This window comes from Trachemys scripta, chromosome 16 (assembly GCF_013100865.1).
Source record: "Trachemys scripta elegans isolate TJP31775 chromosome 16, CAS_Tse_1.0, whole genome shotgun sequence".
NCBI lineage: Eukaryota > Metazoa > Chordata > Testudines > Emydidae > Trachemys > Trachemys scripta.
In genome coordinates, this window is record NC_048313.1 from 17,839,052 (window position 1) to 17,854,899 (window position 15,848).

Genomic DNA, 15,848 nt, shown 5'->3' on the forward strand with positions numbered 1-15,848 from the left:
TTTAAAATAACTGATTTTTTTAATCCATCCTGATTTTTTATTTTAAAACATATAGCATGCATGCAAAAGGCACGTCCTATAGCAAACCATTAACCTTCAAGGAAGTGTCCTACGTCATAGCTCCAGCATCAACTTTGCCCTTCCATTAGCTCAAAAAGTTAGATAAATTCTTGCTTCTATGTTCAGCTCTGTGCATACTGATAGCTATCTCCATCTGACAGGGGTGGGAGGGATGGGAGAGGCAGGGATGATTCACCTTGCCTTTCCCTCAGGGCCCGGCTTCTGATCCCTCTCTGCCCCTTGGGCTGCTGACACCTAACCTGTCCCTCACTGGGAGACCCGAGTAAAGTCAATCCCTTTCAAATTCAGACCCATTACTTCTATGTTCAAACAACGGAACAGCCAACAAGAGCTATGGTAACATGAATACAACCCCTAGAATGTGCTCCTTGGAGCAGGGACCACGCCTTAGTCTCGGTTTATGCAGCGCCTAGCACAAGGCCCCAATCTACATCTACTGGGAGCGCTAAACAATGGGGGGAGGGATAGCTCAGTGGTTTGAACATTGGCCTGCTAAACCCAGGGTTGTGAGGTCAATCCTTGAGGGGGCCACTTAGGGATCTAGGGCAAAATCAGTACTTGGTCCTGCTAGTGAAGGCAGGGTGCTGGACTCGATGACCTTTCAGGGTCCCTTCCAGTTCTATGAGATAGGTAAATGGTGCACAACAAATCACCAACCCATCTTTGCCAACTGACCAGCCATGTGAGTGAATGGTACCATCATGCTTTTGGGAGCTTTGGGCATTTTGTAGAGTCCAGCGCAGATATAAAGAAGATCTTGGCAGATTTGCAGGGCTCTAGACATTTGAACTCCTACATCCAGGTAAGCAAGCATGTCCAGGAGTCACCCGAAGAGAAAATTCTCCCACCGAGCTGCCATGGATGGCAACCCAACCAGATATCCCTTCTGGACAGATAATGGGCAGATTTTTCACAGTGACGATAATCAATCTTTGGAACAAATTACCAAGGGTTGTGGTGGATTCTCCATCACAAGATATTTCAAAAATCAAGAATTGATGTTTTTTCTGAGAGAGATGCTTTGGTTCAAACACAGCTATTGAACCTGAAGCAGGAATTAATTTACAGAGAAGGCCTATGGTGGTTTGTGTTACACAGGTGGCCAGACTAGACCAACACAACGGTTCCTTTTGACCTTAAAGCAAAACAAAAACAAGCCTGCAGCACCTTCCGTTAGCTGTGACATTTCTCAGCACCCTTAACTCCAGTAGAGAAGATTTAAACTCCTATTAGTAGAAATTACGAGTAAATCATTATTAGATCATCTATTTCTACACCTCGGTTGTCATTGGCTGTTTACAAACGTGGTTTGCTTCAGATGCCACTGCGAGGGGATGGGTCATTGGAGGGTCTAAAGCAACATGCTCTAGTGACCTTTTCCAACAGTCCCACAACATACCATGATCTGGGTACACACTGACCTGTTAGATTTACAATAAGCCAGGGATGGAATGGAAGGCACTGGGTTGCGGCGGTTCTGAGCACCGCCGACTGGGCCATTAAAAGTCCCGTCAGCAGTGCTGCCCGGCTAACGCAGGCAAGTCCTTACCTGTTCTGACACCGCGCTGCGCCCTGGAAGCGGCCAGCAGCAGGCCCAGATCCTGGGGGCAGGAGGGGAGGCACGGGGTTCCCCGCGTTGCCCCCGCCCCAAACACTAGCTCCACATGGCCAATGGGAGCGGGGGAGGGGAGGGGGGCAGAGAGAAAAGCGGTGCCTGCGGCGAGAGCAGTGCAGCACCACTTGTGAACCTCCGTCTAGGAGATGGACCTGCTGCTGTCCACGGTGCCAGGACAGGCAGGAAACCTGCCTTAGCACCCCTGCTGTGTCACTGACTGGGAGCTGCCGGAGGTAAGCCTGCACCCCAATCCCCTGCCCCAGCTCCACCCCAGAGCCTGCATCCCCAGCCCAGAGCCCTGTCCCCCTCCCACACCCAACCCCCTGCCCCAACCCAGAGCCCCCCCCCCACACCTTGAACCCCTCATTCCCAGCCCCAACCTGCAGCCCTCACCCCAACCCTCTGCCCCAGCCCTGAGCTCCTCCCACCCCCTCAACCCTTCATCCCCAGCTCCGTTGGGTCGCAGGCATCAACAATTTTCTTCAACTGGGTCACCAGAAAAAAAAGTTTGAAAACCACTGCCCTAAGGTCCTGTCAGCACACAAAAGGTGTATGTATCACTTTAACTGCAGCAGCATATGTGCCCCTAGCAGAGATGCAGTTATGCTGCTATCAAAGTGCTGGTAAACTGGTATAGCTTATTCCCTTTCCTATATGGGAATAAGCTATATTGGTAAAACTGCATTCACACGACAGGTTGCACTGGTAGAATTATCAGTTGGGGGGGGGGGGGGGGAAAGGGGAATACACCCTTAATGGAAAGAGTTCTACCACTACCAAAAACTGGTGCGTAAACCAGGCTTTAACCACTTCTAGAAAATCCCAGCTGACGTCTCAAAGTCTCTCAGACTTCATCAGCTGTCAATGGCACCGACAGGAGGGATACTCTGGAGGCCAGTGTTCAGAATTTGATACAGCGCTCGGCTGGAGAAGCCTGACAATTCTTTACAAAACACGTGGCTGTTACTGACGCACACACACACACACACACACATCACGACGCCTTCGAGGTGGAGAGCGCTGAAGTGCAGCTAGAATAGTGGAACTTTTTTTAAATGAAAAGACGCTTCCCCCTTCAGTCCAGTTCTGCCACTCAAGCCCTCCGCCAAACACCAGCGGCCCACCATGCAATACACTGGTAACTCCAGAAACAGCACCTTACAGAGGAGATACTGCAATCAAGGCAGCAGCTGCTCAAAACCTAGTCTATATGGACTAGTCAACTTGCATAGCTGTTGCAGAATAAACTGTTCTGGAATAGTACCAAGTGGGGAATTTTTTTTTTTTGCACGCCAGAATAAAGTAAGTCACGCATTCCACAATAGCTCTTCCAGAAAATTTCCTTGCATAGGCAGGGCTTAAGAAAGAATGTTCTGTGGGTCAGACGAAGTCAAGTCTTACCAAACAATGAAAAAAGCAGAGCTCTTCTCACAAGACCGGGTGGTAGTGTTGCATAAACAGACAAACCCCTCACACCTAGCACTGGATGAGACAAGGGAATTTCCACTTGCTAGATTAGCCAAGTAACCAGAAACTACTTTGCCCCAAAGGGAAGATTGGATGGAATGTGAAGCCCTATTCAGACTAAGGCCACCGATACCATTACAAACATGGGGGGGGGGGAGGGAAGGGAGAAACAGTCTAGACAGTTCAGAGCGAACACACACACCGTCCATTTCCTGGTTAAGCAAATTATTTCGGGTATTAAAATATATGTCACATTCACACAGACAAACTTGGGGGTGAGAGTTTTTCCAGTGTAAAAATCTTGGATGGATTGCCCTTATTACATATTACAGAAATGCCTAACTACCCAACCAAGGTCAAGGCCCCCATTGTACTAGGCATTGTATAAACACATAAGACACAAAAACAACAAGTAGTACGGTGGCACCTTAAAGACTAACAGATTTATTTGTGCATAAGCTTTTGTGGTTAAAAAAACCTTACTTCTTCAGATGCATAGACTGAAAGTTACAGATGCAGGCATTATATACTGACACATGAAGAGAAGGGAGTTACCTCACAAGTGGAGAACCAGTGTTGACAGGGCAGATCCGATCAGGGTGGATGTGGTCCACTCCCAATAATAGATGAGGAGGTGTCAATTCCAGGAGAGGCAAAGCTGCTTCTGTACTTAGACAGCCACTCCCCGTCCCTATTCCAGCCCAAATTAAAGGTGTTTAATTTGCAAATGAATTTTAGTTCTGCTGTAAGACAGTCCCTGCCCCAGAGAATTTACAATCTAAATAGACAAGACAGAGGTTGGGGTGGGACTGGGGGGAAACTGAGGCAGAAAGAAGGGCAGTGACTTGCTCAGGGTCACACAGTCAATGTGAGAGCCAAGATGAAAACCAAGGTTGTCTCAGACCCACGCCAATGCCACACAGCATCTCATCTGTAGAAGCCCCACTGTCAGATGCACCTCTTCCTTTGAATTAAATTGTATTTAAGAGTTTCCAAAACTTTGCTTCCATGCAAATATTGAGACCTTGCAATGGCTCGCACGCTTTCCTTAAGCCTTAGGGGGATGGAACGCTTCTTTCCAGTTTGCCCAGCATGCGGTTGACCACAAACATGAAACACACACACCACCTCTAAGCACAGACATCCTACCCTGGCTGGAGGATGATTACGGTGGGCACAGACAAATCCCACATGAAAAGATTGCAGCTGAATGACACAAAGATAGTGAAATCAAAATAAACCCAAGGCAAAGCCCAGCCATTTGCATCTGTCTAGCTCAGCGTTCTCTAGCTTGTCTCCAGTGCACTACGTGAATCTATCATTGGACACTACTGTAACTTTTGTCCGGTCTACAATTCAAGAACACCAGGCTTTGTAGCATAGGGAACAATCCTGCATTGGCAGGGAGACAGCTCGAAGGATTTAAGTTAAGTAATATCTTTTGTTGGACCAACGTCTGTGGGTGAGAGAGACAAGCTTTCGAGCTTACACAGAGCTCTACTTGATTTGTTTCTTATACAGCAATGAACATGTCAGCTCTTAGAAATATCTACAGCCTTAGAGGGAAGTCATTGTACTTAACAGAACATAGGAGGTGTGGAGGCCACCAAGCTAGCCTGTTTTAAGTCGGGGCTTGGTAGATTTATTATTGGGTTTCTATGATGGCACTGCCTGCGATAAACAGGGGACTCAACTCACTGACCCAGGAGGTTCCTTCCAGTCATATGTAACATTGTATCACCTTCTTGTCAACTGTTGGGAATGGGCCACATCCACCATGATTGAATTGGCCTTGTTAGCAATGACCCTCCCCCCCACTTGGTAAGGCAATTCCCATCTTTTCATTTGCTGCCTATTGAATTTTTCACTCCATGTATCTGATGAAGTGGGTTCTAGCCCATGAAAGCTTATGTCCAAATAAATTTGTTAGTCTCTAAGGTGCCACAAGGACTCCTAGTTGTTTTTGCTGATACAGATTAACACGGCTACCGCTCTGGAACATTGTACTTTTCAAAGAGTCTGAAGCCCAGATCCTCAAGGGTATTTTAGGCACCTAACTCTTACTGATTTCAATTGGAGCTAGGCACCTAAATCCCTCCGAGGATCTGGGCCTGAGAGTTAAGTTACTTTTTTTAAAATAATGTCACCAATCCAATTTAACAGTCAGTGTTACTTATTAGTGGAACACGGTATTGCCTTCAGGAGATAAGCTCTGATTGTTTTGAACCATTCTATCTCAGGTGTGGTCATCTGGCAGATTGTAAGATAGGAGACTTGAGTTTCACCCTGTGCCCTGTTGACAAAAACGGAGCCTGGAGAAGGAGTGAAGGAACATTGTGGCATACATTTCCATTATGCCTGGCACACACAGATCCGTGTCTCAGCCCCAAAGCGGAGATTTTAACATCACTGCCGACCTTGGTTTGGAGAGGCTGAGAAATTTTCCACCACACGGGGAGTTCATTTTAAAACAGTTTAAAAGCACATTAAGTTTTGCTGAACACCCTTTTCAACTACTTTAGGGGAACGTAGGGGGTGTGGGGAAGAAAGGCAGGGAAGGAAGGCTAAGTCAGACCCTTAAAGGTCAACGTGTTTTTTTGCTGAACATTAAAAGTTTGCTGAGGGAGAACTGGACTAGTCAAACATTTACCATTTGGCCCCCTGAGCAAAGTTTTAACCCTTCCATTTCAGGAGATGAAATATTCATGGGCTCCCCTCCCCGCAAAACGCTGCAAAAGTAACCAGTCTCCATCATTATCATAACAGGAAGTGGCTGCTTTTAAAGAGAAAAACCCATGTAGAAGGCAAGTTGGGCAGTTGCTGGCTGCAGTCCAGCCACCCCTATATGCACTGGCATCTTATCTTTATTTCTTTTAAATGCCCTGATTTCTATCATCCGTTCCACATGCATCACCATCCCTGCCTTCCACTAGATGTTCACATACTGGAGTGACAGGGGCCATGCAACAATGTATATAGTCAGGGCTCTACCAAATTCATAGTCCATTTTGGTCAATTTCATGGTCATAGGATTTTAAAAATCGTTCATTTCATTAGTTTAGCTATTTAAATCTGAAATTTCATGTTGTTGTAATTGTAGAGGTCCTGACCCAAAAAGGAGTTGGGGGCGGGGCACACAAGGTTATTGTAGGGGTGGGGGCTGTGGGACTGCTACCCTTACTTCTGCATTGCTGTTGGTGGCGGTGCTGCCTTCAGAGCTGGGCAGCTGGAGAGCGGCGGCTGCTGGCTGGGAGCCCAGCTTTGAAGGCAGAGCTGCTGCCAGCAGCAGCACAGAAGTAAGGATGGCCTGGGATGGTATTGCCACCCTCACTCTGCACTGCTGCTGGCCGGTGCTGCCTTCTGAGCTGGGGACCCGACCAACAGCCGCCGCTCTCCTGCGCTGCCTTCAGAGCGGGGCAGCCGAAGTACAGGTGGCAATACCACAACCCCCCTAAAATAACCCTGTGACCTCCCTGCACCTCCCTTTTGGGTCAGGGCCCCCAATTTGAGAAATGCTGGTCTTCCCCATGAAGTGTGCACAGTACAGGGTAAAAACACAAAAGACCAGATTTCCATTACACGTTTTTCATGGCCATGAATTTGGTAGGGCCCCATATACAGATTATGTATTTCTACTATAGACCAACAGCTACAAACCCATCTCTTGGTGCCAAGAGTCAGCCCTACAGCATGAGACCCCAGAAGCTTGCAGCTCATTTAACCCCAAAAGATGACAATTTTAGTGAAGCAAATAATATTTAACGATGCCAGTGAGCGATGGAACTAACTTGAGCAAGTGCCTATTGGTTCATGGACTCACACTCCTAGTAAGTGCATCGGGGAGAACCGAAAACACTAGTAGACCATACATACTAACCCTCACATTGAAACAAAGTAGAAGTACAACGGAAGGTGCTTAGTATCTCTAGCAAGCCGAGGGGATGGGGGAGCAGCACCAGGGAAAAATAGAGCCAGGAACGTGAACAAGACATTACAATAAATTCTTAGATTTTAGGGGATCTCCCACATCCAGTGTATACGAGAAACTTATGCCACCTCATCAGCTGTCAGATATATTGCTGCAGCAGTCATCTGCCCCCAAACAACCAGCTAGACATACAAGGGAGATGACCTACACAGTTGCCTGGGTGCTGGAAACACAACATTGCTGCATCAAGGAACGTGCGAGTGAATTTACACAGCTGGGCACGTTACATAATCCAGTGAAACGACTTGGCTTGATATTTCTCTGCAGAGCGGCCAGATGAAGAACGAATCTTTGCTATAGACTAGGCATCCCATTAGCACACAGTGATGGCTATTTTTCCTGCAGAAAGATTCCCTGAGCTAGAATTCCCCTGGTTGCAACCGTCCTATCTTGAGAACACCAGCCTTACCACTCCATAATGAAACAGCCAGTCATCTCTGCATTGGAACAGGTGGCAAACACATCTGGAGTTCTATATAACAACTTGGAATTAACATCAGGTTAAGAGTCAGTAACGCAGTTTGCTGTTACATCACAGACTGCTTTTCACAGCACCAAATATTTAGCCAGTCTATAATAGCTACGGATCTGATTTAGCAGCTGACAAAGCTGTTAGGACCCCAGCTATTTGGGACCCTACTTAACCCGGAATCTAGATTTCTGTTAGAAATATTACACATTCCAATAGGTTTCAGAGTAGCAGCCGTGTTAGTCTGTATCCGCAAAAAGAAGAACAGGAGTACTTGTGGCACCTTAGAGACTAACAAATTTATTAGAGCATAAGCTTTCGTGGACTACAGCCCACTTCTTCGGATGCATCCGAAAGCTTATGCTCTAATAAATTTGTTAGTCTCTAAGGTGCCACAAGTACTCCTGTTCTTCTTTTTACATTCCAATAGGTGATACACAGAGTCAGTTCTGGACCATTGTACTGCCGTATTTGTAGAATTAGTCTAATTAGTCTAATCAAGCACAGAATTCCTACAGTTATCCACTTGTTAACCAAGTGTAAAACAAGCAATATACTACTGCCAAAGATAAGAGCTCTGTATAGGTTACAGAAGCACAGCTCATTCTGAGCCTTTGATTACTAGCTGAACATACAGATAGGCATTCTGGTCCAGTGATCATACTGATATGGTTAACTGCATGGAGTTATCCGCACTAGAAAGATCACAAACAACATCCAAAGAAAGCAGTTTTCTCCACCTCCCAGTCACAGCAGTCATGGATTATGTTAAGAGCTCCTAGGCTGGGAGTTCCAATCATTTAAAGTTTCTGTGCTATGCGACCCGGGTAATAGGGTCAGCTTTACATGTTGTATGGTGTAATAAAAAGTTTAAATATTTATAGGAATGGTATCATTAAGACAGCTAGAGTTTAAAGAGCTCAACAGTGCCTCAAAAATGCTTGGACTCACAACTAGCATCTCCAGTGGAAATTCTTAATGACTTACCAAGAGATAGCAAGAGGTTGTGACCTCGTGTGTTATCTCCAACCTTCTTCAAGACACAGCACACTGCTAAGTCCCATCTTCTCATGCTATGACCTTTCATGTCACCATTCATCTGCTCAGTTCAGGAAGATGATGAGTTGTAAGTTTTGTTAAAACTGAGAAGCTCTAACATTCAGTTATATTCCCTATTAGCAAATGTATACTTCCCATTCACGGCTTCCCAGAATTCCCCTAGACAACTAGTGAGTCACAACTGAGACACTCAGTTGACAGTCAAACAAACAACACAGCGTTCCACGAATTCTTCCAAGGGAAATGTATGGTCAGTTACTAATGAAATATTTCAAAGCTGTCTCTGATCTCTTAGAACTGCTATGTTATATAAAGCTACCAGTAACACCAACCATTGCATCCACTAGCAAAATCATAGAAATGTTCAGCTGAAAGGGACGACCTCAGGTGGTCATCTAGTCCTCCCATCCCCTTGCTTCAAGGCAGGATTAAGTATACCTAGAAATGCATCCTCTGATCCTATACTGCAGAACGTACACAAGGTAAAGCCGAGAACATCCATCCCCAAGGGTGAGGATCATCTCCACGCTCACCTACCAATGCACATTCCCAAGGTAGCACTGTGCTTCTTCCATATTGAGATTGAAGAGCAACCGAAAACCACAAGGGGTGCTGGAGGGGAAAAACAAACACATAGAAGGAAACAAAGTGGCTATAGAGGTCTTTCCTCCCCGTGACTGGTGTGTAGAACTGCCATGACACAGGAGAAAATGTCAGATGTCAGGAAGGCATTTACCTACAGTAGGACAGGCACTATTTATGATCAGCTTAGGTCAACAAATGTCAGGGAAAGAGAGTTAGGTTTCAGGAGGCCAACAGAGTTCAGACCTAAGGCATGGAATGCTTTGGACAGAGGAGAAGGGAGTTGAGTTTGCTTAAGTGAATTACTGTTAAGTGGTATGAAAACTTAACTTGGTGTCAGACAACATTACTGGGGGTGTTTAACTCAGATGCTCTTTACCCTGGAGTTGCAGGTAATATTTCAGTAGCAGAGCTCTGCCTCTGGTTGGTGTGTATTGCTAGGAGGATATGGAAGAGCCAAGTGTTCTGGGTAGCTAGTCCCTGGGGAAAACGCCACTCAGACTCCTGGTATTCAGCACTATCACCCTGCTTTTATCAATTGTACAGCTGGGTTTACAGAGCCCGGAGAAGACAAGCCATTTCACCAAGGTCATTTTACAAATTAAAGATTTAAAATCCCACCCCACCCCCTATTTCTTTGCAAACTAATCGACGCCGCCTTTATGGAATGCAAGCTCTGAAATGCAGCCGACAGGGTTTCACTTGAATATATTCATTTCTCTGTGTTTCTGGTTTGAAGGAAAAAAAAACACAACCTGCTATTGCAAGGGAGGGGGCCTACCTTAACTGCCAGACTACAAGAGCTGAAATCTAGTCACAGAATTTGGTTCCGGAGCCTCATGTCCAGCCTCGCTTCACTATGGCTGACAAATTAGGTTCAGAACTGTCTGTCGGGAAACTACATCCAAAGTTGGATGTGACTCCATATACCGAGCAGCACGATGACAAAGCACATAAACCAAAGGCACGTATCTGAACTGAACAGAAAGAGGAGGATGACTGGGGATTATAAAGGAAGAAGTATTAATAGTAGGAGGTGGCACCTAGAGACCACAACCAAGGCAAAGAGCCCCATTACCCTGGGAATAGCACAAACCCATAGTGGGGGAGAATCTCTGCCTCAAGATTTTTACAATTTAAATAGATAAAACAGACAGGAGGCGGGAGGAGAAAAAGAGGCCCAGAGAAGGGAAGTGACTTTTCCAAGGACGCACTGCAAGTTAGTAGTGGAGCCAAAACCAGAACCCAGATCCCAGGCCAGCAGTCTATCCACTGGACCATGCTGTGTCTCATCTGGACATTGTCAGACCTGATCCTGTAACCCTGGAATGCTATGTTCTTGTGGACACCTCTAATTTGTCTACAATTCACAATAGCCATTTATGTTCCTTCATAGATGGGAGGAGGGATAGCTCGGAGAGGAGAGATAGCTCAGTGGTTTGAGCACTGGCCTGCTAAACCCAGGGTTGTGAGTTCAATTCTTGAGGGGGCCACTTAGGGATCTGGGGCAAAATCAGTACTTGGTCCTGCTAGTGAAGGCAGGGGGCTGGACTCGATGACCTTTCAGGGTCCCTTCCATATCTAGGAGATAGGTATATCTCCATATATTATTATTAGGGTGGGAATCATCCTATGAAGTCCACTATCTGAAGGGGGATAAGACAATGCTCCACTTTCAATATGGGCAAGATATGCTGACATACCTCTGACATGTAGGATGTATAAGCCAGTCACTCCCAATTCTCAAACCCCTCTCCTGGCTGGCTGTTCATTCCAAGAGCCAGCTTAAAGCCGGTGTCATTCTTAAAATCCTCTGTGCACTTGTTCAGTGGACTTCACAGACCTCAGGCCCAATTCTCCACTGCCCCACACCTTGTACCATCATTTCCACCACTGACGTGTAAGACATTACTAGGTCAGATCAGCAGCACTTTGCACTGGTGCAAATGGTGACACGATGCAGGGCAATGAAGTCAGGCCTCTTGCCCCCCTCATCTCGTGCACCTCCACCAGCTATCTAGGCTCGGCCTTCCTTGCTCACTGTTGGTGCCAAAACATTCCTGCCACTTAGAACAGGTTTCCTGCATCTCTCGGTCTCACTTCAAGTTTTAGCTGGAAGCATCTCCTTGCTGTTTGCTAACACCTCTCCATTTCTCTCCCTCTCAGTCACTCTGAAGACTAAACAGTAGGTAGCTCAGACCTAGCATTTTTGCAAAAATAAAATAAGAGAAGTGTTAGTTAGGAACTCTGAAGCCCAAACTTATGGCAAAGAGCTACAGCAAAACTAACCTGTCTATTTTCACTGCTTGCATTTCCTCTCAGAAAAGGGACAGGCCATCTAGCTCTGAAACACTTGATAATAGCTAGGAAAGCGGGTGTGCTGTAACTGCTGCTTATTACGTCAATCACAAATCATCTGTTTGCTTTGCGTTCCATGTCTGTCTGTTGTAATCCCCTTGATGTTGCATCATGACTTTGCTTGTAAGCTCTTTGGGTCAGGAAGCATCGTTCAGTTATGTATCTATCTAGCCGATATCTCAACGGGGTCCTGAGCCTGGATTGGGGTCTGTAGGCACTATGGGAATACAAATTAATGTAAAAAAATAAATAAATAAAAAGCCACACATACCAACTAATGTTACTTCTTTGTATGGTTTTTTTTTTTTGGGGGGGGGGAGCATTTTGGTAGCACCTAGGAGCTGCAGCCATGGATAAGAACCCCATTACACAAGGCACTGTACAAACAGAACAAAGACAGTCCCTGTGCCAAAGAACTTACAATCTAATTTTACTATTTGAAGGGGTTATCAGTAAGATAGTTAAAGGAGTTGGTTTGAAGAGTTATACATGATAAACAGGACACTGTCCCAGGTGCGCGAGTCAGAGCGGGTACCGTTTGCACGTAAGACACGGCTACAAGAATAAGTTGGCGTTGCACAGCCTTGATAGTAGTCTCAGTCATACACTTAGGCAACCGGGAGAAGGCTCTAGCTATCCCCATCAACTGGTTAAATAAAAGATCAGGCCTGAACAATTCCAGCTGCTATTTAACACCGTCTGTCCTCTAAAGGAGATGAAGTAACAGGAAGCAAGGAGCTCTTCACTTCCTATTGACAATGGACTAAGGCAGTGTTTCTCCACCTATTTACCATTGTGAGCTGTACATACAGGTGTGTGTGTATGTGGGCTACATCCACACAATATACATACTACCAGCATGGACCTGAGGATGTCACATGGGCTGCAGCTGTGTGCTGACTGGGCTGCAAGCAGCCCACTGGCCACGGGTTGAGAACCACTGGATTACGGGCATGTCAACACGCACAGTGTGGCAGCTGCACGGATGCAGACGTGCTGCTGCAGCATGTCTGGTGAAGATGCTCTATGCGGACAGGCAAGAGCTCTCCCGTCAGCATAATAAAACCACCTCCGTGAGCGGCAGCAGTTACGGGGGAGTTTCTCCGGCCAACATGGTGCTGGCAACACCAGTGCTTATGTCAGTGTAATTTATGTCGCTGGGGGGTGTGTGTGTGTGTGTGTGTGTGTGGCTTATTCACACCCCTGAGCAATATAAATTATGCCAACGTAAACTGCAGTGTAGACACAGCTTGAGATTACCATGAGCCTGTTGCATTGAAAGTGTTAACACCTTGACATTTGCACACGTCCTCCTCCAGGAAATGTCATTTAACTTTTAGCACATTTCAAACTCCACCTTATGCGCCCCCTGCTTGAACTTTTCACAGTGCACCTCTACCCAAATGCTGGCTTATGATTGCAACAACTTACTGGTGGTGAAGTTGCATGTCAACCCATCCTGGGAGAAGCTCTTCCTGGAGGGAAAAAAAAAAAGTTGTTTCCCCCGCCTCCCTTCCTCGCAACCTTTTGCTCACTTCTGGCCAGTTCCCCCCCAAAATACAAATATGTCCTTGAAACACTGCCAATTATTGCCCCATCTCTCTCCACCTCACATTCCTCCTCTCAAACTCTCTCCTGGGTGTCCTGCCAGTCTGGCTTCCTCTGCCTTCACCTCTCCAGAATTGCTCTCATCAAGTTTCCTGCTCCTGCTCCACTCTCAGCCTCCTTCAGTTCCCGGCTGCTTATGACACCATTGATCACACACGTCCTTTAAATCTTGTCTTCTCCTCCCATCTCTCTGATTAGGCCTTCACAGTCATAGTCAAATGGTCCCCCTCATCTTTGTCACTTTATGGGCAGTGTTTCCACAGGACTTCATCCTTGGCCCACTCATCTCCCATTATGCCTGCCCCCTGGGCGATTGCTTCCACCGACAGTTTTGATCACCTTTCCACAGGTGACTCGAGTCTAGCTCTCCAGTCTTGACCCATCTCCCTCCACCCTACTCCACCCCTTGGCCTATCTCTCCAACATCCCATCCTAGAGGTTAAGTTTAAGGTGGACAAACTCCTGAACTTTCCTGCCAAGCTGTCTCCCCTTAACTGCTGGCAACTCCATCATCCTCCCAGTCACTCATGTCTGTAATCAAGAGACGTCTTGGACCCCTCCCCTCCATTGCATTTCAAACCAGCTTTGTTCTGATTCAGTTTCAGTTGATTAGGATTGACCGAAATAAGCCTGGTTTCAATCGAAACAGGAGTGTCCACACACACTTCTGCACCAATTTAAAATACAAATAAAAATCACACCTTAAATTAAACCAGTGCAACTTTCTCATGCAGACCAACCTTAAGATTTCTAGAACGCCTCTTTGCCCATCACACTGACTACATCACCCCCTTAACTAACCCTCTCCAATGGTTCCCCCTATTCCATCCCCAAGCTCATCATCAAGGCCCTTCACGGTTCTGCGCCGCCCTACCACTGCCTTACTGTATTGTCCCCCTGCCCACCTCCTCCACTTGGCCAAAACAAAATGCCAGCCTCATTTGCACCTTCTTCCATACCACCCCTTACCCATGACATACTAGTTCTGATACAGCACTTTTCATCTGTAGATCTCAAAGCACTTTATTAAGTATTATGTCTTTCCAACAAGTGAAGCCACCACCCTCCTCATCTTCAGATCACCTCTCAAGGCCATATCAAGTCAGCCAGTTAATAATGGCTAGAGAGACAGAGGGAAATAGGCAGTACTTTATATACTTGAATTATTGGGCGGGGGAGGGGAAACATTGGGCTGCCAACCTACATGTGTCTATAAAATTCTATCTGATTTATCCCTCTCCCCTGACACTGCATCTTTGATTGCAAGGGTGATGACCACCACACCAGGGACTGAACGGAGGACGTCCAGAGCTCAAAGCATGAGCAGCTATAGCTTAGCTGGAGCTGTGACAGTCTCTTATCCCCTGCAGATCAGGTACAGAGGGACCAATGAGACAATCAGCAGTGGGTTAACACAAACTCTTCTAAGCAAGGACAGGTCAGTCCAGTATCTAACACAATGAGGTCCTGATCCTGAGCAGGGCTGTTGGTCACTTTCTTAATACAAGTATTAATTAGGCACTTTAATATTAAACAAATGATCCTTAAACTCTGTCCCAGCCCCCACTGCAACGTAGGGAAAGCGACTCCCCCCAAGGTCACAGAAAGGAAGAGAGCCAGAATTTCGGAGATGTGTAGATTCCAAGGCCAGAAAGGAACACTGCGATTAGTCAGACCTCCTGCATAACCGGGGCACAGAATGTCCCCTAAAGAATTCCTGGACCAAATGTTTTAGAAAAACATCCAATTTTGCTTTAAAAATGATCAGTGATGGAGAATTCCACCACAACCCTTGGTAAATGGTTCCAGTGATTAATTAGCCTCACTGTCAAAATTTTACACCTTATTTCCAGTCTGAACTTGGCCAACTTCAGCTTCCAGCCACTGGACTGTATTAGACTCTTCTTTGCTAGACTGAGGAGCCCATTGTTAAATATTTGTTCCCCATTTATAGGCTGTAATCAAGTCACCCTTTAACCCTCTCCTTGTTAAGCGAAACAGAACGAGCTCTTTAAGTCTGTCACTAGAAGGGCTCATCTACACTTGAAAAGCTGCCGCGGCACAGCTGAACGCTTCAGTGTAGCCACTATCTACACCAATGGGAAAGGTTCCAAGAGGTGGCAGCTAGGTCAACAGAAGAATTCTTCTTTCAACCCAGCCCTGTCTACACTGAGGGTTTAGCTACATCCCTCAGGGGTGTGGATTTTTCACACCTCAAGAGACGTAGCCACGCGGATGTAATTTTCCTGCGTAGACCAACCCTAAGGCAGGTTTTCTAATCCTTTAATCGTTTTCATGGCTCTTCTCTAAACTGTCTCCACTTCCTCAACATCCTTCTTGCGTTAAAGTATTAAGATACTAACACCTGCGCTCACATCACAGAGAGCTGAAGGTGCTTCTTCCAGCCCTTGGGGGTGATTATTCAGGGCAAGATTAAGGAAGAGACACTCTTGGCCTGATTAGTTGAGGGAGTATAGAACAAAGAAGCATGGAACAGGCTCTCCTAATCAGCAACAGGTGGGAGGCACAGGATTGAGACTACATCTACATTAGAGCAAAACATATGTTGCTCAAGGGTGTGAATATTCCATCCCCCGGAGCGACATAAATTACATTGACAT

The 15,848-nt window shown here is 46.3% G+C and overlaps 1 protein-coding gene across 5 annotated transcripts in view; it reads right to left on the minus strand.

The window, feature by feature from the left end:
• The window catches only part of TFCP2 (transcription factor CP2), a 38,891-nt gene that overhangs the window by 21,379 nt on the left and 1,664 nt on the right, over nucleotides 1–15,848 (minus strand). Inside the window, exon 2 of one of the 5 annotated variants that reach the window (XM_034791813.1) lies at nucleotides 11,551–11,836. The exons of the other annotated variants lie outside the window; for them this stretch is intronic. Coding sequence (XP_034647704.1) covers nucleotides 11,551–11,573 — 23 coding nt within the window. The 5' untranslated portion in view covers nucleotides 11,574–11,836. The remainder of the gene's footprint in view (nucleotides 1–11,550; nucleotides 11,837–15,848) is intronic. 5 annotated transcript variants of the gene reach the window in all.